Source organism: Mustela nigripes, chromosome 1 (assembly GCF_022355385.1).
Source record: "Mustela nigripes isolate SB6536 chromosome 1, MUSNIG.SB6536, whole genome shotgun sequence".
NCBI classification, from domain to species: Eukaryota; Metazoa; Chordata; class Mammalia; order Carnivora; family Mustelidae; genus Mustela; species Mustela nigripes.
Genome location: NC_081557.1, coordinates 90,724,534 through 90,748,641, shown reverse-complemented (window position 1 = coordinate 90,748,641; position 24,108 = coordinate 90,724,534). Strand labels below are relative to the sequence as shown.

At 56.3% G+C, this 24,108-nt stretch overlaps 2 protein-coding genes across 22 annotated transcripts in view; one reads left to right on the top strand and one right to left on the bottom strand.

The window, feature by feature from the left end:
- Positions 1 to 6,768, top strand: part of PHLDB1 (pleckstrin homology like domain family B member 1) — a 46,972-nt gene extending 40,204 nt beyond the window's left edge. For 13 of the 20 annotated variants that reach the window (XM_059416103.1, XM_059416093.1, XM_059416030.1 and 10 more), the window contains 4 exons: positions 224 to 326; positions 4,369 to 4,454; positions 4,645 to 4,677; positions 5,391 to 6,768. In XM_059416103.1, coding sequence (XP_059272086.1) covers positions 224 to 326; positions 4,369 to 4,454; positions 4,645 to 4,677; positions 5,391 to 5,531 — 363 coding nt within the window. In that variant the 3' untranslated portion in view covers positions 5,532 to 6,768. The remainder of the gene's footprint in view (positions 1 to 223; positions 327 to 4,368; positions 4,455 to 4,644; positions 4,678 to 5,390) is intronic. The other 7 variants (XM_059416085.1, XM_059416071.1, XM_059416068.1 and 4 more) reach the window with 1 other exon arrangement.
- Positions 6,769 to 6,974: 206 nt separating this feature from the next.
- LOC132012774 (trehalase-like) lies at positions 6,975 to 22,590 on the bottom strand. Of its 2 annotated transcripts, XM_059392621.1 has the most exons (16): positions 22,500 to 22,573; positions 17,120 to 17,174; positions 11,947 to 12,047; positions 11,671 to 11,815; positions 11,503 to 11,590; positions 10,639 to 10,739; positions 10,397 to 10,489; positions 10,161 to 10,277; positions 9,948 to 10,070; positions 9,689 to 9,738; positions 9,397 to 9,591; positions 8,592 to 8,809; positions 8,211 to 8,322; positions 7,715 to 7,827; positions 7,392 to 7,445; positions 6,975 to 7,152 (listed from the first exon to the last, which is right to left on the bottom strand). In XM_059392621.1, exons 2-16 carry the CDS (start codon positions 17,170 to 17,172, stop codon positions 7,012 to 7,014), a joined length of 1,704 nt encoding a protein of 567 aa, XP_059248604.1. In that variant the 5' UTR covers positions 17,173 to 17,174; positions 22,500 to 22,573; the 3' UTR covers positions 6,975 to 7,011. The 2 variants fall into 2 exon arrangements, with proteins under 2 accessions (XP_059248604.1, XP_059248603.1); XM_059392620.1 differs by lacking the exon at positions 17,120 to 17,174 and having other exon boundaries at positions 22,500 to 22,590.
- Between the last annotated feature and the right edge of the window lie 1,518 nt (positions 22,591 to 24,108).

Here is a 24,108-nt window from a genome sequence, read left to right as displayed (position 1 = left end):
ACCCCGTAGCCTGGGCACCTCCTGGGCCCTTGGAATAGTGGCCCCAATTCCTGCACTAACATTGGAGGTCTCTGTCCCGGGGCGTGCTTGCTGGCCTGAAGCAGTGGGGGCCGCAGCCCCCCAGAATCCAGGCACAGGCGATGGCTTTTATGGTGCCGTTCTGGGAGGAGAGGGTCCAGGGGCTCCGCTCTGGGTCCTTCTTCACTCCCCTGCTCCTTGGCAGGTCTGCCGCGGCTACTTGGTCAAGATGGGCGGCAAGATTAAATCGTGGAAGAAGCGCTGGTTTGTCTTCGACCGGCTCAAGCGCACCCTTTCCTATTACGTGGGTGAGTTCCCGTCAGATGTCTCGGAGCCCAGACCCTTGGGCCTTGGGCTGGCCCCCAGGGCAGCTGGTGTTCACCAGGCTTCCCAGTGGGGGCTTGGGGGTCTGAGCGGGGGCCTGATCTCCCCCTGCTGACAGCACACGGGCTGTACTTGGTCCCCCTTCAGTCTTGGTCGTTCATGTATTTGGCGACATCACCGAGCACGGAGTAAGTTCTGGGCCCTGCTGGAGGCGTTGATGACGAGCGGGGTGGCTGTGGCTGTCCCTGGAGCTGCTGTCAGGGAGGCAGGTAGTGGCCAGACTGGGAAGGCTGGGCAGGATGGGCGTGCTGTAGGGGCCGCACAGGCTCCGTGGGCGTGTGGAGTCCTGTGGATTCTGCCCTGGGCACGTTCCCTCAGAGACTCTGATGAGCAGCTGAGCGGTGCCAGAAGCGATCGGGACAGCCCTGCAGACAGGCCCCTTGGAGCTTCCTGCTCTCTCTGCTCCCTCCACACTGCCTCCAGCGTCGCTGCCGGTCCTTGGGGTTCCCGTCTGGACGGTTCCCATGTTGAGTGATGGGTGCAGGATGCCGTGTGGCACACTGGCCTGGAGAGGCCAGGCCGCACTGTGGGGCAACAAGTCCTCACATCCCAGGGGCTCAAAAACCAGTTTCCTTTCTTGCCCAATATGTGTCCATGTACCTTGTGGGCCGGTGGGGCCCTGCTCCCCTCTGCGTCATTGTTTCCTTTGTTGAGGGAGACAGTAGGGGTGGAGGGAGAGCTCCATTTTATTTTATTTTATTTATTTATTTTTTTTTTTAAAGATTTTATTTATTTATTTGACAGAGAGAAATCACAAGTAGATGGAGAGGCAGGCAGAGAGAGAGAGAGGGAAGCAGGCTCCCCGCTGAGCAGAGAGCCCGATGCGGGACTCGATCCCGGGACTCCGAGATCATGACCTGAGCCGAAGGCAGCGGCTTAACCCACTGAGCCACCCAGGCGCCCCGGGAGAGCTCCATTTTAGGCATATTGAAGTTGAAGTGCCCCTGGGCCATCTCCGTTTAGGAGAAAGGTCAGGGTTAAAGTTGACTGTGCTGGAGTAATAGTTGTAGCAGATCATACCTGCTGAGTGCTGGCGAACTGTAAGCCCTCTGCCTGCATCATCTCATTGACTTTTCATTACTGTCTTGTGCAGGAAGCACTATTTTATGCCCATTTACAGATACGGAACATAGGTTCAGAGAGGTTAAGTAAATTGCCCAAGGTCTCACAGCTGCTGAGGCGCCAGAGCTAAAACTGAACTGGGGCAGTTGGACTTCCTCACAGAGAAGAGGGAAAGGGCTGTGCCCTGGGGAAGGGGGAGGAGGAGGGACTGGCAAAGGGGTCGGGCAGGAAGTGGGAAGGCACAGGCCAGGTGCTGGGCTGGTGCTGGGCAGTCATGACCTTCCTGAATGTTTTTGAAATGAAGGAAGATTCCGTCCTGATGAGGGGCGGAAATGGGAAGGGAAGCCAGCCGAAGGAGCAGACATCTGCAGGCAGGGAGTGTCCGCAGCGATGAGGGACACTGCAGAAAGGCCAAGGACAGCATGGACCCAGAGGCCCCTCCATTCAGGGACTGGAGCTGCGTCCAGGGCGGGAGCCAGACTGCACAAGATGAGGAGCGGTGGGTGGTCAGGAAGCGGGGGCTGCAGAGCTGAGACTTCCCGTGAAGGAAGAGGTGGAAGGAGCCGCTGGAGGGATGGCCAGGCCTGGGGCGGGGGTGGGGCTGCGTCCTTGTCTTAAGCAGAAGTGTCTGATAGAGACAGGCCTGGGGCCTCATCAGGGCCCTGAGTTTGACTTGGCTGCTCCTGCCTTGAGCTTGTGGTTCTTCCCGCCCTGGCCTGGCTCCTCCTCCCACTAACTTGGTGGAACCCGTCTCTGCCACGGGGTCCAGATCAGATACAACCTCTGTGGAGGCTTCCCTCGCCCCGCCTTACCGGGAATGGGGTCCTGCCCTCTGCTCTGTAGGACCCTTGCCTCATGCAAGCTCTGCCTGCCCTGTGATCAGAGGCCACGGCAGGTGCCTGACGCTGAACCAGCCACCTCCTGCTTGTGACTGCCTCTGACGGGTAGGTGCGTTCTTGCTGTTCCTAGCCATGCTCAAGGTCACATAGCTAATACAAGGCCGTCTGTCTGTGCTTTCCACCCCACTAGAGTTCTTAAGAGAAGGATCTCTGATTTCTGGTGGTGCCAGTGCCTAGGACTCAACACTAGGATTTAACACTGAGCCCCTGCTCTGTGTGCTAGACATGGTTGTTGCTGTTGGAGGAGGCAGATTTGTGATGGGCACGGGAGGGCTGAGACTCAGCAGGGTAAGTTCTGTGGAGGAACGTCCGTGCTGTGGGACCGCGAGAGCACGTGAACGGGCACCGCCGTGGTCACATTTGCCGCGGGTCTTGAAGACCACTTAGGGAGTTTGCCAAGGGAATGGGCCAGAGACCATTCCAGTGTACATAGAGCCCCCAGTGCAGGGCCCAGGAGAAGCTGCGCCTGGCAGGAGAGAACTTGGTGCAGGAGAAGGTTGTGAGATGGTCCAGGGGGTGGTATGGGCAGCGGCCTGTGAACAGCCTTTACCACGCCAAGATGGCAGCAGGGTTCCAGTGGGAGCAGATTTCGAATTGCTTGAGGAAGCTCCCCACCCCTTGTCTTCAGGGAAGGGGAGTTGAAGGGGCAGAGGGTGAGGCCCCAGCTCCTGGCTTGGGGACTCAGGCCTGGAACGACATAGGTGGGGGGCGCAGTGAATGTGCATCCCAGGGGGCAGGCTGTCAGCTGTTGTCCTGAGCCTAGTGATGGTGTGACCTTTCGGTGAGAGCAGGGTTTGCCATGAGATGAGATGGCCCAGGCCCTGGGCTTCCCCTTGGCAGTGCACAGTCCCTTCCCACGCGGCACGGTCACCTCTGCCATTGGCCCTGCTCCTTCCTGTCCTGTGTGGTGGTGTCCACCCCCCCCCCCCCCCACCGCTTCCAGATGCTACATCCTTCCTTCTGGTTTTTACTCTTGGGCTTGAATAGGTAAGTGCACTCCTACAGGCTCCAAAATCAAAGCACATGAAAGGGTTTAGGTTGAGAATTGTGCCTCTGCTCCACAACAGCTCACCCTTTTATTACTTTCTTGTGTCCTGGGAGCTTCTTTAGAATGTAAACGCAGAGCTTTTACTCCTTTCCTTACACAAAAGGTGGCATCTGATACGTTCCTTGTTTTACTGCTGACAGAGCAGATCTTTCTAGAGGAAAGGTATCTGATACATCTGAAAGGTGTGTTACTGAATCTGCGTCTTTTATTCCCCTCATCCACCCCTGGGAGATATTTCTGTATCTTTTTTTTTTTTTTTTTTTTTAAGATTTTGTTTATTTGACACACAGAGAAAGATCACAAGTAGGCAAAGAGGCAGGCAGACAGAGAGGGGGGAAGCAGGCTCCCGGCTGAGCAGAGAGCCTGATGCAGGACTTGATCCCAGGACCTGAGATCATGACCTGAGCCGAAGCCAGAGGAGAGGCTTAACCCACTGAGCCACCCAGGTGCCCATTTCTGTATCATTTAACAGAGGTCTGGCATCCATCACGTGCTAAACTCTGATTTATTAACCAATCTCTACTTGATGAACCCTTGGTTTGTTTCCAAACTGCGAACACGGCTGTGGCGAACAGTCCCGTAAGTCTGTTGGTTGCGGTAATTGTAAGTGGGATCGTTGGCTCAGGGGGCAAACACTTTCCTCATTCCAGTAGACCCGGCCCATCCTCCTGAAGGGCTGACGCTGTGCACGCCTGTCGTAGGTCAGACCAGCTGTTTCTCCAGCCTTGCCCAAAGCGTGCTGTCGCTTTTCCACCTATTTTTGCCCTTCTGATGGGTGTGCAGCTGTAATTGCGTTCTCTAATTCCGAGCAAGGCTGGGCGCCGACCATCACTTCGGGCTGCACGCTGGGCTCCGTTTTGGAGTCCTGGGAACCTGCCCGTTTCCAGTGCGGGCGCCTCTCCTGAGGGACGGCAGGCCTCCTCAGCCCTCCTCAGCCCGGCCCTGTTTTCTTTGTAGACAAGCACGAGACGAAGCTGAAGGGGGTCATCTACTTCCAGGCCATTGAGGAAGTGTACTATGACCACCTGCGCAGTGCAGCCAAGGTGAGGGCGGTCGGTGGGCCGTGGGGACCGAGGGCGGGCCGTGGGGACCGGGGGCGGGGGGGGCGGGCGGGCGGGCGGGGTCCCGTGGGCTTCTGGGAACAGCCACCTCTAGCCCGTCTTCTTGAGTCCTGGACCCTTTCCTTGATCTCTGTGTAAACTCTCTTTCCCTCTCTCCCTCTCCCCTTCCCAGAAGAGGTTTTTCAGCTTCAGTGTGGTGACTGAGGTACCCCTCCCCTGACCTCTAACCAGAACTACTGCACATTAATGCCTCCTGCCCCTTACTGGTCCCTGACCCTTCACTCTTCCCTCCAGCCCCCTCCCCTGGGCCCGAGGGAGGAGCAGCAGGGGCTGCAGGGAGCCCCTGGGGGCCCAAGGGGCTTGCTGGCCCCTCCTGAGAGGACAGCAGGCTGGGCCCCTGTGGGGAGGTGAGCAGACCAAAGGATGGCTCGGAGGGGAGGAAGGAGTTCTCAGGGATGGGGTGGGGCTGAGGGATCAGTACAGGGCACATATTTGAGGCCTGGGCCCTCTGCCGTCACACAGATCAGCCTCCCCCAAGCCTCTGGTGCCGCCTCAGCTCTGACCTCTACTCATCTGGGCTCCTGGGCCCAGTATCCCACTCACAGCTGTCTCCACCTGCCCCTCTGACGCCGAGAGGAGGCTCTGGTCCTCACGGGCAGGGCCCTCTGTGTCCGATTCTGTTGCTACTCACTTTTGTGCCCAGGGCTGCCCAGAAACAGGGCCCCTACATGGCAGGGTATGGCCCTGCCCAGGTCCAAGGACAGCCCGGGTGTGAGGAGGGGAACATTTCGGCCTGGGGCCCCCGTGACTGATGGGGACTCGAGCTCCAGGGCATCCTGGAGCTGGGGGTGGGGGGCAAAGGGCAGATGGAAGGGCAGAGGTGAGCCCTGTCTTAGACCTTCCTCTCTCCCTGGGCAGAGCCCGAACCCGGCCCTCACCTTCTGTGTGAAGACCCACGACCGGCTCTACTACATGGTGGCACCGTCAGCGGAGGCCATGCGCATCTGGATGGATGTCATCGTCACCGGAGCCGAGGGCTACACACAGTTCATGAACTGACCATACTGGTCCCAGCGTGGGCCTGCTGCACTGCCCCGGGGGGAACAGAGTCACACTCTGGGCCCCAGGCCACGCAGCAGTGCTCCCAGAGGCCCTGGGAGGGCTCTTGTACAAGACTTTGTACCTTTCTGTAAGGAGCTGGTCCTGTGAATGTCCGCGCTCAGGGCCCCTGAAGAACCAGCCAGCAGATAAGTGGGGAGGCTACTGGGGACTCAGAACTGGCAAGAACCCTTCATGGTCCGGCCCCAGGGCTGCCAGGGCTGAGCAGCTGGCAGAGTGGGCCTAGCTTTGACCTGGCACCTGCGCTCCCCTAACCTAAGTTCTCTTTCGCAAAGGACAAATTATGGTACCAGAATCTGCCAAAGAATCCCTCCTTGCCTCCGCGCCCCCCTGCCCTTTGCAGGGGCCTTGGGGGCTGAGGACAGCCACATCTGGAGTGGGGTAACAGCTCAGGCGGTGTACTTCTCAAACCCCGCTCTACCCTGCTGTCCTGCATTTTTGTTATTAATTTGTTCAAGGGCCAGAGACCTTAAGTGTCATCCTTGAGGTCCCAACCCCAGCCCCAGCCCCTTTTTGCAGACCCCAAACCCTGATCTCCATAGTGACTGCTTCGTCGCCATGGTTCTATACATACTCATGGCCCCGGCTCTGTGGCTCTGCCCATGCTTCAACCGTGGGCCCATGGTTGAGGGTACGTACTGCCATCTCTCCAGCCCAGGACCTTGTGCATCTCACGCTGGGGCGGGGGGAGGGACCAACCCCCGCCCCGGCTGTCCCCTGCCTGTGGCTCCGGGCCCCAGTGCGCAGCCTGCCGGCCCCCCAGTTCAGCCCTCTCCCTTCCACTCGTGCCTTGCTTAGAGCCAGAAGGGACGAAGCTCGGACATCCAGAGACTGGAGGAGGAGGGAAGCAGATGGGAGAGGCGGCTAGATGGGTTGCACAGGCTGAGTTCCTAATAGGGCTGAAGGGCTGCTCAGACATCCCCAAGGGGAACCTGAGCAAGAGAGGAGGCGGCAGAGTGAGAGGACCCTGCGGTCTGGCTGCCCTCCCTTCAGCCTTGGAAGGGTGACAGATGGAGAGCAGAGGACCAGGCCACCAGGTATCTGGCCTTGGCCCTTCACGCCTTAACACTAAGCCCACCTCCCTGCCCACCACTGGGCCATCGCTGCTGGGCCCCGGGCTGGGTGATGATCAGTATTTGTAAGCATCTCAACAGAATAATAAACCATTTGGACTATGTGTTTGGGAGCCAGGCTGTGTGGGGGATGGGGGTGGGATACAAGGGGAGGAGGACCAAGTGTCCCCACAAAACAGGATTTCCTCCTCATTGATGTTCCAGGAGGCACAAGGGCCCAACCCATGACTTCTAGGTCCCTACTCTGACCCTACTCCAAGGACTGGCTGGGGGTGGGGGAAGAAGAAGCAAGAGAAGGTAGGGACTCACACAGAAGTTTAATGAGGCAGACGGGGCAGGGAGGCCCATCACCATGGCAGGAGGCTGAGCAGGAGGGCAGCTGTGAGGCAGTGGGGCTCCAGGAAAGCTGTCTGGGTCCCCGAGGTCAGCCGGTCACCATAGCGGTCCAGGAGCATCAGGACCACTCCATTGGTCCAGCCAAAGCCCTCCTGGAGAGAGGACCAGTGGGCCAAGATCTCTGGGGAAGGCCCCACAGCCTTTTAGGGGTTATGAGATCTCCACCCAAAGGCTCTAGAACTGCCTAGCCCCAGGACTGCCGAGGGGCTCCAGTCAGCCTCCCGTGGACCCGCATCCATGGGAGGAAACACAGGCCCAGGCAGGGAAGGTCATGGCCAGGTGTGGGGACAACACAGCCTTGTCGTTCCCAGTAGGGTGTGGGCCCACTCACCTGAACTTCATACTCCCCTCCTCCACCTGGCTGCCCACCGTTGCTGATGTCATACTGGGAACAAAAGCACAGGCTCTGGGTGGGGGGGCAGTACCCCAGGCTCCCTACTTCAGCTCTCCAGGGAGCAAGAGATGAGGGCCCCTTTGGGAGAGGCTGCTCTGGCCTGCAGCTCTGACCCCTGCAGTGCCCAAGAATGGCCACCGGGCGTCACCACTGTCCCTGCGCTTGGCAAAGTCTGGCACTCATCCCTGCACCGCCCCCCCCACCCCTCCAGCCCACCATGGGGAAGAGCCCAGGAGGCTCTGGCCTCAGGAGCAGCTCACCTTCTCAAACATGGCTGACTTTTGGGAGTAGACCTCAAAGTTGGTTCGGATCCAATTCTGAGCCAGCTGGAAAGCCACTTCCTGGGCCCGAGGTGAAGGAGACTTGGCCAGACCTAGATACCCACCCCCACCCCAGCAGGACCCGAATCTCCTGAGTCCCCGTCCCAAGGGTGAGCAGAGGCCTGAGCCTTACTCTCCTCAAGGAGGGAAAGAGGCCTGGGCCTTAAGACCTCCATCATGAGCCTTGTGAAAAGCCAACGTGCTCCTTCCCCAGGGCCTGGGTTTGGAGGGAGAAAGGAGGGCTGGTTCCCTGACAGGGGGGGGTGGACACACATGTCTGCTGAGTGGGGAGCAGAGAAACCAGAAGAGCCAGAGAAAGACCCCACCTGCTTTGTTCACACCTCCTCCACACCAGGAGGCTGACCCTCCAGGCTGACCAGATGCAAGGGGGGGAAGGTCCTGGGATATGCCCCATCCCTGCCTCCCTACTCCCTACCTCTGATGACCAGGTCCTGCAAGGGCGCCCAGGCATTGGGGAAGTCCCACTGCTGGCCTGTCTTCTGGAGAGAGGTCGGGATCCCGTACTGGTAGGTCAAGATCTGGCTGTCCTAGGAGGTTTCAGACATTTTCAGGACTGTGGGTGGGGGCTTGATGAGGAGCCAAGAGGCTGGGCCCTCCTCGAGACAGGTGTCCCCCTCCCTGGGTTTTCTCTTCTTGCTCAGCGCTGCCCCCTGGTGGCATCAACAGGACCCGCAGGCTCAGACTCTGGAGTGGAGGAGGGGGTTGGCTGCCACTTGCCAGAGGTCCCTGGCACAGAAGCAGGGAGAGAGCAGGCAGTGCTGCCCCCAGTAACCCGCCCGCCCTGCTGCCCCCTCACCTCCAGATACTTCAGAGCCTTGTCCACGGCGTCCGGGTCAGAAAAACAGCCAGACCAGAGAGGAGTGAGGTTGGATGGGTAAAACTCTAGGTTCTTCTTTCCATTCTCAAGGTCATAGTCAAACCAGGCCCCTTTCTCTTCATCCCACAGGATGGCTCTCACGGCAGCCAAGCGCTGTTGCTTCAGATTTCTGTACTTTGTGGCTTGGATGTCATTCCCTGGGGTGAAACTCTCTTTAGGCTGAGCTACTGGGAGGCCCTGACTTGGGTCCCATGCTTTCAAGAAAGAGGCCAAATTTGGCCTCCCCCTTTTGTCCTCCCTGAGGGCTAGAAGTCCTGACACCAAGGGGACGTGCAGACCTGGAGCCCACATTTCAGGCCTCTAGGAGCTAAGATTTCCTGAGCTATGGCCCTGTAGGACTTTCTAGACCCACACCTGCCTGCTCCTGGGGCCATCCTAGGAGGGCACCGGCCATGTGCATTTCCCTAGCTCCGAGAGGTCCGAGGACAGTTTTTTGGGGAAAGAGAATGGAGGGAGTTTGAAAGCGTGGACTCAGGTGTCCTCTCACAGACCCTCGTAGTCCCTCCCAGTAAGAAAGGGAGGGGGTGTGGAGAAGGGGTCCCATTTGTACTCTTGCCCTAAAGGTGAGGTCCGGAGCCAGCCAGGAGGCCCTTCAGTCAGGGTCCTACTTCCAGCTCCACAGCCAAGGCTGAGGTAGGACCCCTATGTTGTCCCTGGGGTGGAGCCAGGCACACCCCTCAGCTGGGTGAGCTCCACCCCCACCCCCCCCAACGGGGCTGCTCACCCAGCCTGCTGTAGAAGTTGCTCATTAGCGCCTCTGCCTGGCACAGGAAGGCATTGAGGTCAACAGGCACGAATTTGCTGGTCCGGATGCTGCTGAGCGATGTAGAGTTTGGGCCTCCGACGAGCCACCGTGAAGAGAAGTCCCAGCCAGACTCAGCCCCGGCCTTGAGCTCAGCCCACAGAGCCACCCGGTCCTCTGTGAGGACGATGTGGCAGGGAATGAGAGACCAAGACCTGAAACCCAACACCAGACTCCCTGCCCCACCCCGGTTCCTGCGCTTGTCGAGGCTTACCTTCTGGCAACGTGTCGGCCAGCTCAAAATCCTTGCTGTAGGCCTCTGGCCTGGAAGAGGAAAGTGGGCATCCTGGCACTGGGAGGCTCCAAGGCCAAGCTGGAGGCTGAGCCATGCTGCTTCAGCTGCCCCTCAATTCCCCTTGGGGGGCCCTGGATTGCTCAGGGATTTCAGTCTCAGCATCCAAGCTGCGGGGCTGTCATGGCCCTCAGACCGGAGTGAGGAGCTAGAGACCGAGAGGCTGGCAGCGGCTCCTTACCTGGGGCCCCCGTAAGGCACAGCATAGTGGTTCAGGACGTAGCTCTGGCCCCCCGAGCTCACAGAGATGGTCCTGTTCTCCATCCAGAAGTCCAGTTCCAAGGCTAGGGTCTCTATGTTGTCCCTGGGGTGGAGCCAGGCACACCCCTCAGTCCCGCCCCAGGAGGGCCCAGGTAGGAGGGTCTGCGGGGCAGCAGGGGGACTGGGGACCCACCTGAGGAAGGCGGTGTCGTTGGTGTAGGTCACGTAGCGGTCCATCATGAGAGTCAGGAGGGGAGGCTGGCTCCGCTGCAGGTAGTACACGCGGGCCCCGTTGGGGACATGTCCATAGCTGCCAAGAAGGACACCTGCTGAAGTGCATCTGCCCAGTGGCCAAGGCCAAGGCCAGTCCAGCGCCAAGCCCCAGGCCCGTACTTCCCCATCCCAGCCTGGAGGGGCCGCCCCGCTTACAGCCGCACCAGGTCCAGGAAGTTCTGCAGCATGCCCTTCACCGTCTGGGGCATCTCAGACAGGAGCAGCCCCTCCATCACCCAGTAGGAGTCCCTGGGGAAAGGGACAGCTTGAGCACCAACCCCCTACACCACCCCTTCTCCTGCCCTGCACACTGGGCCAGTCAGGGTGGCCCCCTCAGCTCAGGACAGCCCGCCGGCCCCGGGCTCCCCGACTCCTGCCCTGTAGCCCTGGCCGCTCACCAGTAGTAGAATTCGACGAAGCGTCCACCAGGCACGATGAAGGGGTGGGCCGAGTAGATGAGAGAGAACTGCTCTGGGTGGCTGAGGACCTCTGGCTTCACCTGTAGTCGGAAGAGAGAGCACAGGGAGCCCACAGGCCCCTCGGTGTGGATGCCCTGGCAGTAGGTGCATGAGTTCGGGCTCTGCTGCTGGTCAGCCATGTGGCCTTGGTCAAGGCCAGAGCCACTGGGAGCCAGGTCTGTTTGGCCCCCACATGCCGGCCTCTGGAGTCCCTGCTAACTCAGCCCGGCCTTGGCAGGGGCTCAGCAAGCAGCGGCCAGTATTAGGACCAGGTAGGGGGACTGTTTCCTCCACTCCCCTTCCCCCATCCCCCGCTGCACGCCAGCCCCAGAGGCCCAGGGCTCCCATCCTCTGGGAGGACAGGTGCTGTGCAGCCTTGAGCAAAGCACTGCCCTCTCTGAGCCTCAGAGGAGAGAAAGTGTCTAACAGATTGTACTGACCACAGCCCACTAGCAGCAGTGGCAACTCTTCCTGAGCAGAATCCTGACCTGACTAGCTCTGGAAGAGAGAGCCTAGGTGGGTGGCCTGGAGGTGGCAGGTGAGGTTAGTTTTGCATCAGCAGCAGTTGGGGTGGCAGGGGGGTGAGGGGTGGGGGGGTGGGTAGGATGGTGAGGGCTTCAAGGGGGAGGTAAGAAGGTAGAAGTAGATGTTCCCTTCTCTCCCTCCAGAAATTCTTTCTAGAGAGCAGCATTCATGGACCCAGTAGGTGGGGGTCTGTCTTCTCAGGAAATGCATCCCAGTCTGCGATCTAAGGGCCCCTTCTCCCAGCTCTATCCCCGTGGCTGAGATCCAGGACGTGGATACCTTCTTTCCCAGTTTCTTCCAGAGCTGGTGGAGCTGCCCTGCCCAGGCTCTCAGCTTGGGGTCCGAGATCTTCTGCAGCAACCGGGGGCTGGAAGAACATGGACCCCGCGGGGTTCAGGGAGGCAGGCCTGCCCGAAGGCCACCTCCTGTTTCCCGTCCAGGTAGTACCTGTCCTTCCAGTCCTCAGGAGTCCAGGACAGTAGCTCCTGCCCCGCGGCCTGGAAGTGCTTTTGGATGAATGCCTGCAGCTGCTGTGGGGGAATGTGGTGCTTGTGGGCGGCCGCCAGCTCACAGAAGTCCTGCAGAACCTGGTCTGGGGTCCACCGGCAAGAAGGGGTTAGGTGGACCCGAGGAGCCCCGCCCTGATAGAAGCTCTTCTCTGCCTTGTCTTGCTGTCATCTTTGGTGCAAAAGCTTCAGGGGGTGGGGTCCCCTAGTGCCTTACCTGGAGCTGAGGACAGTGGCATGTCCACAAACTGCTTGTCATCCCGGTAGAGTCTGGCCATCTGCACTTGGTGCAAGAGCTCCCCATGGCAGTAAATCTGGCTGTGGACAGTGTTGGGAGGCGGACAGGTCAGGTCACCATCATTAGGGGGGAAGAAAGGCTCAAGTCTGGGCACATTCCCTGGCCTGGGGCTACATGTGAGTGTGTCCAGGGAATGTGTGCACGCCCATGCGTGGCAGGAGCCTGTGGAGGGTGGGGACACACCCCGCTGAGAGAATGAGGAGGGCCCTCTGCAGTAGACAACCTAAACAAGGGCCCAAGGCCACCCTGGTTGGTAATTTGGCACAGTGGATACCCAGTGAACAAAAGGAAAGGACCACTTGAATCAGAGACACGCCAGAAGGGGTGGGACCAACTCTGCACAGCGGCCTTGGGGGAAACTGACCCTAGGGCTTAAGGCAAAAGCCTGTAGGTTACAGGTTACACCTAGTGGCAGCTGCTGAGACCTCCGGCGGGAAATCCACAGATGCCGCGCCCTGCGCCCTGCGTGATGCACATCATTCAGAAGGCAGTGACTAGCTTGCTACTGGGTGTTTATAGGAAACACCTCTGTGCCTGGAGCACAGCAAATATTCCTGCAACCAGAGTCCCTACCGGGTCCTGGGTGCTGTCCCTGATGAAGAAGGCGGTGCCCCCCGAAGAGTTCCTTCATACACAGAAAGGGTTTACCCGGGAACAGCTACAGGATCACACGGGCAGGGGGTCTCTTCCCACAGGGCGGAGGGAAGCACCCCTGGAGCCACAAGAGAGCCCTACGGCGGCTCTCCACGAATGACAGAGCTGCTTGGCCACCGACAGCAGTGCCAAGGCACACAGACTGTACCTCAACGGGAATCTTTGAACAATAGAAGAAAAGACCAGCTCAGTGGGCTAAACTGCGTGCTCTTTCCCTTGCAGTGATGGACACTGAATGTGAGAAGCTCCCACACTGGTTTTAAGTAGGCTCTGTGCCCAGCACAGAGCCCAACATGGGGCTTGAACTCACAACCCTGAGATCATGACCGGAGCTGAAATCAAGAGTTGGACACTTAACTGACTGAGACACCCAGGTGCCCAAGTTGGAGTGTTTATGGACTCAGGGGCAGGGAAAATCTGGGCTAGGAAAGGGGGTGCTCGCATGGGGCACGAACCTCAGGAAGTCACTCCGGAAACTCAAGGGGTCCATAAGGCAGCTTTGCATTCCTGACTGTAGACGAATACGCTTAAAATACTATATTGGAACAGAAGAACCTGTGCCAACTGGGTCAGCCCGTGGTTCCCAAAATGGGCCAAGAGACGTGTCAAATGGACACAACGTGCTCTGTGTCACCCTCTGAGCGCTGGCTCGATACAGACCCGCAACAAGCACCTGACACTTCTGTGGTGTAAAACGGGCAGAGAGAAAAGCATGAGGGGCATGCTTACACAGTGTCACAAGTGTGTGCACACACTCAATACGGGGTGGGTATTTATATATTAAATACCTGCTGGCTAGATTCATCTGCTTTTCTGGGGGACATGAGGAGAGGCTCAATTTTTTCCCACATCGTCCTACGAGGACTGGACCTGCCGCTGTGGCGTCAGAAGCATGAATGCTCCTTTAGTGAGAGACTGTAGCTCTCTTTTCCAATCCTGATGCCACAGTCGCCAAGGGCCTGATGGGGCAGGGTGTGCCCACGGCCCACGTGGCTAAGTGGGGGCTTCCAGTAAGTGCGGCTATGCTGCCCAGTGGCAGGAATACCCCCCTCATTCCGAGCCGTGTAATCCTATCCTCTACGGCCCTCGCAGAACTGGACATGCTGGCAGCGACCTGGACGATAACAGTGCCCGAACCTGACGTCCCTCCCACAGCGGGGGTGGGGAGTGAAGAGCAGTGCTACATGGAGACAGAAATGGCAGCTGAGGGCAGAGAGAGGAATAGGAGAGTATTTAAGGAAAATGGGAGATCTGGCGCACCACGAGCGCCCGGACAGAGCGAGAGGTTACTGCCGTCCTCGGGCCTCGGCACAGTTGTACCGGTTGCCTGAAACGGTGGGGCCCTGTGCCTGCCGCTCCCAGCCTGCCTCCGGAACCTGCCAGCGCGGAGTGGAAGCCTGCAGACAGAGCTGGAGCGGCTCTGGGAGATGCTGTGGTCTCGGGACAGGACGCTGAGCTGGGCTACCGGCTGATGCTGCAGCCAACCCTAGTGATGGGCCGGTGTCTTTTGACTTCCAGTTTTTAGATGTCATTTGGGAAGGAATTTCCCGGAACTACTCCCCACTGGCTCTTTGGACTGGGTGGTCTACAACTCTTGGCAGATTCATTGCCCTGGAACTATAAACCTTGAAAATCAAATACTTAGAAAGGCCCCTGATTTTGGGGTGCCTGGAGGGCTCGGCCAGGTGAGCACCTGACTTTTTTTTTTTTTTTTTTGGAGAGGGAGCATGAGTGCAAGCACAGGGAGGGGGGGCAGAGGGAGAGAGAGAGGATCTCAAGCAGACTCCATGCTGAGTGCGGAGCCTGAGGCGGGGCTCGATGTCATGACCGCACGACCGAGCCACCCAGGCGCCCCAAGCGTCTCACTCTTGATCTCAGCTCAGGTCTTGATCTCAGGGTCGTGAGTTCAAGCCCCAAGTTGGGCTCCACACTGGGGATGTGGAGCCTGGTTTAAAAACAACATCCCCTGGGCGCCTGGGTGGCTCAGTGGGTTAAGCCGCTGCCTTCGGCTCAGGTCATGATCTCAGGGTCCTGGGATCGAGTCCCGCATCGGGCTCTCTGCTCAGCAGGGAGCCTGCTTCCCTCTCTCTCTCTCTCTCTCTGCCTGCCTCTCCATCTACTTGTGATTTCTCTCTGTCAAATAAATAAATAAAATCTTAAAAACAAAAACAAAAAACAACAACATCCCCTGATTTTAGTGGACAGAACAGAGCAGCATGTGCAGTGCTGAGAACAGAAGGCTAGTCCACAGCACAGAAGCAATGGGGTTCTCGTGGGATGAAAGCAGTAGGCAACATATAGTCCGTTCAGATCCCCGTGGGGAATAACCCCACCATAAGATGAGGAAGGCCGTGGGAGGCCTCATGGCGTTCTCACAGTAAACGGGATCCAGGCATGACTACCATTTATCTCAGCCTAGTAGGGGGCACCCGCCATTTCTGGATATCAAACCTGTCTCCCAGAGGCACTCGGGCTTTTAGCACCTAATGGCAACAACATACATGGTAGATTAAACAGCACTGGACCATGAGCCACACAAGGGCTGCGTGGTGGCACAGGCAGGTAAGTATCCGACTCGGTTTCAGCTCAAGTCACGATCTCAGGGTCGTGGGATCGAGCCCCATGTTGGGCTCAGCACTGAGCATGGAGCCTGCTTAAAAGTCTGTCTCCCTCTGCCTCTGCCTCTCTCCCACGTGCTCGCATTCTCCCTCAAACAAAGGGGGGGGGACTTTGCGGGAGATGGGTCCCCCATTGTGGAACAAACCAAATTTGATTTTAATGAGGAGAGGCATTCAGAGAAAAAAAAGACTAGCTAGAATCAGCAGACTAGAAGGAGTTTTCTTCCAAGAAGAGGCAAAGGCTGGGAGTCAGGCTGATGGATGACGAGGCTTTAGTGAAACGGGTCAGACCAAGGCAACAGGTAAGGCTGAGCAATGCCAGGGTCCAGCACTGGGAGGGGCCTGCACCATCAGCCAACAGAGCCTCCTGACTATTCTAATACGGACTGAAGCTGAAGTAGCCACAGTCGCTAGTATGGAAGGCCACACTAGCGACTGAGACTCAAGAGCCAAGCCTGTGGGAATCTTCTAGACCTGCCCACCGAGTTCTGTGGACACGTGTACTTGAGCCTAATGTGCTACGACTTCCCTTGCTCCGGGAACAGATCAGAAGAAGATATGCCCTGTTGTACAATTCGCAGGCACCAGAACTATTCTGAAGACCACCGAGTCCTCTGCTAGGGAGGAGGTGGTTGTAATAAGTAATAAAGTCATAGCCACCTGTACTGATGCCCGTCTCTAACAATATTTGGTCTAAGGGCAAAGACCGAATCCCCGAAGAAGGCGCAGAGGAAGCTCTGGAACTCTTCCAGTCCGTTCTGTAATGGACCCCACTACACTATGACCGCACCACCATACGGTCTAACCCTGCTGTTACAGGTATGATTCCACCAGCCTGTGTAAAGAAGGCATGTGGTGAACGGAAACTGATGCCTGCATAGGTTCGGAGACAGAGCGAAAACCTCCTCAGAATGTCAGACCAATGGGAAATGACTGGCCCGAGGAAGGGCTGGGTTTAGCTAACTTCTGCGCTAGGCAGCTCTGTAAGCCTCTCAGAGAGACACAAACCGGGGGCACCTCAGTGGCTCAGTCTGTTGAGTGTCTGACTCTGGATTTTGACTCAGGTCATGGCGTCCGGGTCCTGGGATCGAGTCCTGCGTGGACTCCTTGCTCAGCGGGGAGCCTGCTTCTCCCTCTGGCTGTCCTCCCCGCCCCGCTTTTGCGCGTGCGCACTCTGACAGATAAATAAAATCTTTTAAAAAATCATTCTCTAACCGACAATGCGGTGTATCCCCATCTCACACTACGGCAGACATAAGGTGGAACAGGAGAGTCAGAATTCCTAGAGTCTCACACAGTCCCGATGAGTCCAGTCCAGCCTCATCTGGCCAGAACCTCTCCAGACGAGGCCACTCAGGCTTGTTGGCTTCCATCTGCTTGTCAGGCTCCAGAGCCGGAGAGGTCTCGGCAACACACACAGTCACCCCTTCGGGTACACAAAACGGAGAGGCGGCCTCCCTTCCAGCTCTGGGCCTCCTTCAGAGTGCCACATGACCGTCAGCCGTGCGTTCAGTACTTTACCTTCAGCTGCTGTTTCTCCTTCTCCCCATTTTTATCCGAGCTGTTCCAGCTTGGGCCAGACTGCAGCAGCGACGCTAGTCTAGCGAGTGCCTCCCCGCGGTCCCCTCCAGCTCACGGGGACTGGGGCCACGTGGGTTCACTTCGAGCGGGCCGTCCTACCCCTGGGCCTGCCTGAGGCCTGAAGACAGCCCTTTTCAGTGACCCCCTGCATCTGGCCAGATGGAGCAAGGGCACGATGCGCCGCATCAGGCTCCTAGGGCTTTAGACCTAACAGGTTAAGGGTAGCTCCGCTTTCTTACCTAGGAACCGTCCCTGCTTCGGCCACGTGTGGCTGCTGCCTCGGGCCCAGCATCTCTGCATCGGGTAGAGAAAAGAAGGCTGAAGCAATTTGGGGGAGAAAGAAAACAGTGCAGGGGGAGAAAGAAAACAGTGCGGTCTACCGTGGTCTTCCTCCCACATGGGAAGACCCACATGGTCCTACCAGCCTCCCCTCCATCCCCTCCCCTGCCTCGATCGCCCCGCCCCCATAGAGGCGGAGCCATCTATGCCTGGAGCCCCTCACACCTGAGTGTGAGCACACACTTGGGAAGCTGTGTCAGCCGGCCCTTCATGTTCGCACCTGCCCTTTCAGGCAGCCACTGTTGTTATGGTCCAGTTCCAGCTCCCTCTGAACTATGGCTCGGAGGGGGAGTGTGCTCCCTGGTGTGACAAGATACAGCCCAGGGGTCCAGACAGGTGCAACATCTCCTGGTCTGGTCTTCTGACAGTATACTGAGCATTCATGGCGACACCGAGGTCAGACTACTTGCTCCCGCCAGGGTCTCACCGGCCAACTCCACGCGTGTCCTCTCCCCCTGGCAACCTGCCCTGTAGCCCATCTCTTTTGTTGACACAACAGCTCTTACTGGCATTTTGTGCCTCAGCTGGTGCATCTAGATCTGGCCCACCTCTGCACAGCTGCGACCTCCCAACATCCCATCAGTTCATGACCCCATGTGGCCGCCTCGCATGAACACACTGGGATACCCACTTGCTGGCTCTAATCACTTTTCAATCAAGGACAGGGGTTCCTCTGATGGGTATCAAACGTGTTCTACCTGGGGTGCCTGCATGGCTCAGTTGGGAGTTGCCTTCGGCTTGGGTCATGATCCCAGGATCCTGGGCTCCCTGCTCAGTGGGGAGCCTGCTTCCCCCTTTACCTGCCACTCTACTTGTGCTCTCTCTCCCTGTCAAATAAATAAATAAAATCTTTAAAAACAAACAAAAAACGAAAAAGTCTTCTCCTTTAATGAACTTCTCCGATTCCCAGTGACTTCCACAGGACTGTATCACACATGGGCGATGTTTCTATAGACCACTTTCCCATCGCCCTTCTGCCTAACAGTATGGCCAGGATGGTGGCCACTAAGAGTAGATTAAACCCAAACACAGTGGCAAATACTATGCAGTTCAGCCCACTGAGCTGATTTGTTTTTTGGTTTTTTAGATTTTATTTATTTATTTGAGAGCGAGAGAGCATGAGCAGAGGGAGGAGTAGAGGGAGGAACAGAGGAACCTGCAGACTCCATGCTCAGTCTGACGTGAGCTCCATCTCACAACCCTGAGATCATGACCTGGGCTGAAATCAAGAGTCAGATGCTTAACTGACTGAGCCACCCCAGGTGCCCTGGTATTCTCACTCCCGGCCATAGAGGCAACCCTCCAGTGCTATCTGTTCACCTTGGAACGGCTATCCATGAACCAAGCACCTTTTCTAGGGAACAGAGCCTCCTGCTCTTACATCCAGGTCATGGAATTAACTCTACATTCTCCCAGCAACATGCTACTGGATAAACCCTTTCCATTGCATTACGGAACTCTTCCGGGCCCTGCCCTCCCTCTTTGCTCATTTCTCCAACATCACCCAAGATACAGGTGCTTCAGGTTTTAAGATTATCTTAGGTCTTGGGGCACCTGGGTGGCTCAGTCGGTTAAACTGATCTCAGGGTCCTGGGACTGAGCCCAGAGTCCGACTCCCTGCTCAGCACGGAGCCCGCTTCTCCTTTTCCCTGTGCACCACCCGCCCCAGGGGCTCGTGCCAATAAATAAATAAAAACTTAAAAAAAAAAGAGATATTCTTATGTCCTTCAGAGAGGGGCAGTCTCAATGTCTGATAAAAAGCTAGTAATTGCCTCTCAAATGGACATTTTTCTAGTCCAAAGTCTGGCAGGAGTGCTGGGAGGGGCCCCGAGGCCTCTGCTGTAAGCCGCCCTCTACGCTCCACAGAAGGGTATGATCTGTGTGACCTCAAGCAATTTTACTGGTGCCCATTTGGAAAGTCCAATTAACACAAGAAGCGAGGGTATGATGGGCAAATTCACAGGCCTTTTGAGGTATATCACTAGAGACTGGAAACACTCCTCGCTTGGATACAACGTCCACCCCTGTAACACACTCAGGCAAAGTAAAAGCAATCACTTCACAAGAAAAGTGTTCAAACACCAAAGCAGCTTTCATCTCAGCCCCTTTGACCCTGGCATTCCTAACCATGGCTTTGCAGACAGGTTTGGGTTTTACAACACTAGGAAGGGTAAGTGTTCCCTGGCCAGATATGACAGCCACGTCTGAGAGGCATTCAGGAGAAGGAGAAACCCCTTGATATCAAGTCTAAATATTCCAATCTCCATCCAAACATGCACCTAAAACCCACCAGCTCTTGCACTCTCTGTCCTCCCAACCCAACGGTTACCCGTTTCAGGGCTTTAACCACACATCCGCTACCACGGTGCACGGGACCCCACAGCACGGAGTCAAGAATCTTCTCCATCCTCTGACCATTTTGCCACTCATATGCGTAACGTTTTGAGCCCCTGGCAGGGACGGAGCTAAGGGACTCTAAGCTTTTCACCAATCCCCTCCACCCCCTTTTTTTTAAAGATTCTATTTATTTATTTGACAGACGGAGATCACAAGTAGGTAGAGAGGCAGGCAGAGAGAGAGAGGAGGAAGCAGGCTCCCCGCTGAGCAGAGAGCCCGATGTGGGACTCCATCCCAGGGCCCTGAGATCATAACCTGAGCCGAAGGCAGCGGCTTAACCCATGAGCCACCCAGGTGCCCGTGCCCTGCCAATCTTTATCTTGATTAAATTGTGGGACCTCTGCCTCAAGTCATGGGAGGTCAGGTTTCTCACTACCATCTTTGCCTTGCAAAGTTTTTCCCTAATTCCTCCAAAGTAGGGTGAATAAAACAGATTTTGGTCCCTTGCATTTGGGGGGGCCTACAGGAGCTCCCAGTGGTCCATTCAATTTCTAAGAAGGGCTGCATTCACATATTTTGACCCTATTTCTCAATAGGGTTTAAAGATTCTACCCTGCTGGGATGAGTCCATTGGCTCTCTCCGCCTATCCTATTCTCTTGGAAATTGGTCTAGCCTGCTTCATTATTTGTTGTTTTAGAATAATTTTTTATTTCTTTTGGAAATGGCTCTAAGGTTAATGGACATACCTCAGGCCAGCTTGAAATGGGTTCCTTAGGCAGGGGCCCCGAGAAGAGAGGCTGAGGTTTGGACTGGCTAAAACGTAGGCATGGCCCATCTCTCACTTCCATGTTTGCTATTATAGGATAATAATAACCCAGGGGTTGCATTTTTAGATTTTTTTCTTATTATTCTGCATTTTCTTAGGCATCCAGGGAGCCAACACTCTGGGAAATGGACCCATCATCTCCAAATTCCATCGATAACTTTCACCTCCAGGAACCGACCACAACACAGCTGCCACTCCAAAACAAGGGTGACCCTTCAGCCAAGTAGGCACCAAAGGGTGCTCATCCGTCCTTCCATCTCGCTTTCCCCGAGCCACATGTCCCAACCAGGCAAGGTCTTCCCAGCAAATCACACATTTTCTGACATCTGCCGCAGTACTACAATCCAAACTCGGTACTAACCGATGAGCTCAGGCCACGGCCCAGTCCCCCGCAAGATGGCCCTCGGTCCAGCTAGCAGGGGCCGGTTTGGGGGGCCCCAAGCTACACCCACTTTGGGCCAACTGGCTACAGACTGGGAGGTTCCCCCAAACCCGTCAGGTTCAGTAATGTGCCGACTCACAGAAGGACCGAGGGCTACCCAGTATCACTCAGACTTAGAAACCTGGAGACTTAGTAAGATCGGACGTGCAGATACTCCCCGCCCCAGTCACAGGCCCCAGGTGACAACCCTGAACGTGAGGCCTGGGTGACCCCTTGTGCATGATGTCACACGGGTTGCTGGGAAAGTTAGGTGCTATTCATGCAAATCCACTGGAAGAGGACAGCTAGAGTTTTTGTTTCTTCTCTCTTGGACTCTGCCCTATGTACATTCTACCTTTCCTGATTTTAATCTGTAACCCTTCACTGGAATAACTATTTGGTGAGTAGCAAATCACCAGCCCCACAGGTGGTCTTACCTCTGACACAGCAGCCTTTCCTTACTGTCGGCAACTGACCTCATGCTTGACAAAACTCTTGATCACACAGCCTCTCTGAAATCCTTATTACAATTTCTCAGAATAAAATCTATGAATCAGGGCGCCTGGGTGGCTCAGCGGGTTAAGCCGCTACCTTCAGCTCGGGTCATGATCTCAGGGTTCTGGGATTGAGTCCCGCATCGGGCTCTCTGCTCACCAGGGAGCCTGCTTCCCTTCCTCTCTGCCTGTCAAATAAATAAATAAAATCTTAAAAAAAAAAAAAATCTATGAATCATCCCGAGTAATCCCTTTCCCTTTATACTCCTTCATCAGCGAGTCCTATCAACTCCCTTTGCAAAACATACCCCATCCTGAATGACTTGTTACCTGTCTGGTCCTACCACTGGCACCCGAGCCCTGCCTCCTCTCTCCTGTGGCCTGTTCCTACCTCTGTCCCAGCCACAGAGGCCTTCTTCCTTGAATCATGACCTCAGAGCCTTTGCACAGCCATTTCCCTGACTCCTTGCTGGACAGTCTTCCAGATCCACACAGAGATGATGGTTCCTTCCACGGTTCTGCTCAAACATCTTCTCCTCAGACACTGTCCCTCTCCATCCCCTCGGACACCCCCTCTGCTCACCCCAAGCGGCTCCCCCACTGCTTCTGACTTCTGGCTGTGCTTCCGTCAGTACTGTCCTTGCTAATCACATAAGGTCCCCAAAGACAGGGACCTTGTTTCTCTTGCTTGTTGCTGCAGGCCAAGAGACACAGCGAGCGCTGTAGAAACCCATTTAGATGAGAAATGGATGACGTCCTGTGAGCCTGGGAAGCAGGACAGGCTCACGCATCTGTCTTATTTGGGGATGGGAATGATGGCTCTGGAAAGAGGTCTGACTTGGCTCTTGGTCACCGAGGTCAGAGGTTAAACTAAGGAGGGCTTTCCGGCCCGGACACTGCTTCTCACCTCCTGGCTGGGGAAACTGGAAAACAGGAGAACTGGCAGAAAGTTTCCCAGAACCACCTGAGGAAAGCCCTGGTGAGCAGAGAGCCTGAGGGCTGCTTCAGGAGGCAGTCCCCCTTCTCCAGCACTGGAGATCCAGCGGTGTCTGGCACAGAGCCTGCCCGCCCCCCCACCCCGAAAGCTAATTTCTTCCCTCCACTTCCCTCCCCAGGGATGACACCCCAGCACCTGAGATCTGACCCAACCTCCGGAACCTGGCCTTCCTGCCCCAGCTCCAGCCGCCTTCCCCACTCCTACCTGTCACAGGGTGGGGGCAGGGTGCCCTGGGACCCCAACCCCAACAGAAGCAGCAGACACAGCTCCTGGGTCCTCCCCTGCATGGTGGCTGTGACCGTGGCCCAGGAGTAGCTCTGGTACCTCTTCTGCGCTGAGGCGCAGCCTGACTCACCCACTTATCAGGGGCAGCCAAAGTCCACATGTGGGGTGTGGTGGCCCGAGGGGCTGGATGCCAGGTCTGTGCACTGAAGCTCCCTGCTTCTGCGCTCAGCTCACAGAGGCCAACCCCTGCCCTCTACCTTGTCCTTGTTCTCCTCTTTTAGTCTCCGCAGGGGCCACCAGCACAGGCCCTTTCCTCAGAGTGATGTGGTGGGGTGGCAGCGGGGGCCGCGGTCACAGGAGTGTCAGGGACACAATTAGGTCACACATCTATGACCCAGAGGACCCCAGGATCACCACTGCGGAGTGTTACCTTTTCCTTTAACATTTCAAACAGAATGGTGTAACTGTCCCTCAGAACAATGTATTACTTAAAATATAACCCATGGGGGAAAAAAAATATATAACCCATGGGACATTTTACTAGTTACCAAGCACGTCAAGAAAAACACATACTGGCCACAGGCCTCTGGGGGAGAGGCCGATACATGGCCTTGAAGCCTTGAGCGGCCAGGCTGGGAAGGCCCGGCCTGCTCAGGGCTGAATGCCGCCTGCTGCATTTTTCCATTATCTACCCCCACCCCCCACGAGAGTGCCTGTGGCTAATTAGGTAAGTCCTTTGAATGTGCTTGCTCAACTATAAACTTTATACTGCTTGACCAGACGTATTTTGCCTTCCTTCTTGTCTATCTACAAGGCATATGACCAACGTTTGGCCTTCTTCGGCTCTTCTGTTGGTTACTGTTTCTGTCTAATAAAAGCAGGACTGAGGAGTTGTTCTGGGCCACAGTCTTCTCTACTGTTGTCCCCTGCTCCCTTTCTCTTGCAGCTGACTTGTTTGTGCCTCATTCTTCTCCCGTGCGCCATCAGGAAGCGACAGAATGGCTCACGATTCTGGCCCAGGTGTGGCCGCATGCTGGTGGACTGATGACTCAGGCCTGAAATGACACGGGGATGGGGGTGGGGAGTGTGCACGGTAAAGGGTGTGCTGTGCACTGGCCACCCCCTGAGATTAGTGACTGTGGGGCCTTTCCTTTAGGACTCAGGCTTGTTGTCCTGACTCTTGTCCTGTGGGGTCTGCCACAGGACAAGATGGCCCTGTCTGTCCCCAGCAGGTCACCTCTGCTCTGTTAGTTTTCCCCACTCCTGCCAGCCACCCCTGCCTCCAGATGCTACACACTTCCTTCCTTTGTTGGTGTATTTTTAAAATCTAAATTCAATTACTTGACACATAGTGTGTTATTAGCTTCAGAGGTAGAGTTCGGTGAGTCACCAGTTGCGTGTAACTCCCAGCGCTCACTCCATCACGTGCCCCCCCGCATGCCCATCATCACCCAGTGACTCCGTCCCTCACCCCACTCCCCTCCAGTAACCGTTTTTTGCTAGAGTTAAAAAGCTCTTATTGCCTATTTTCATCTTATTTTGTCATTTTCTTCCCCTATGATCCCGTTTTGTTTCTTATATTCTACAT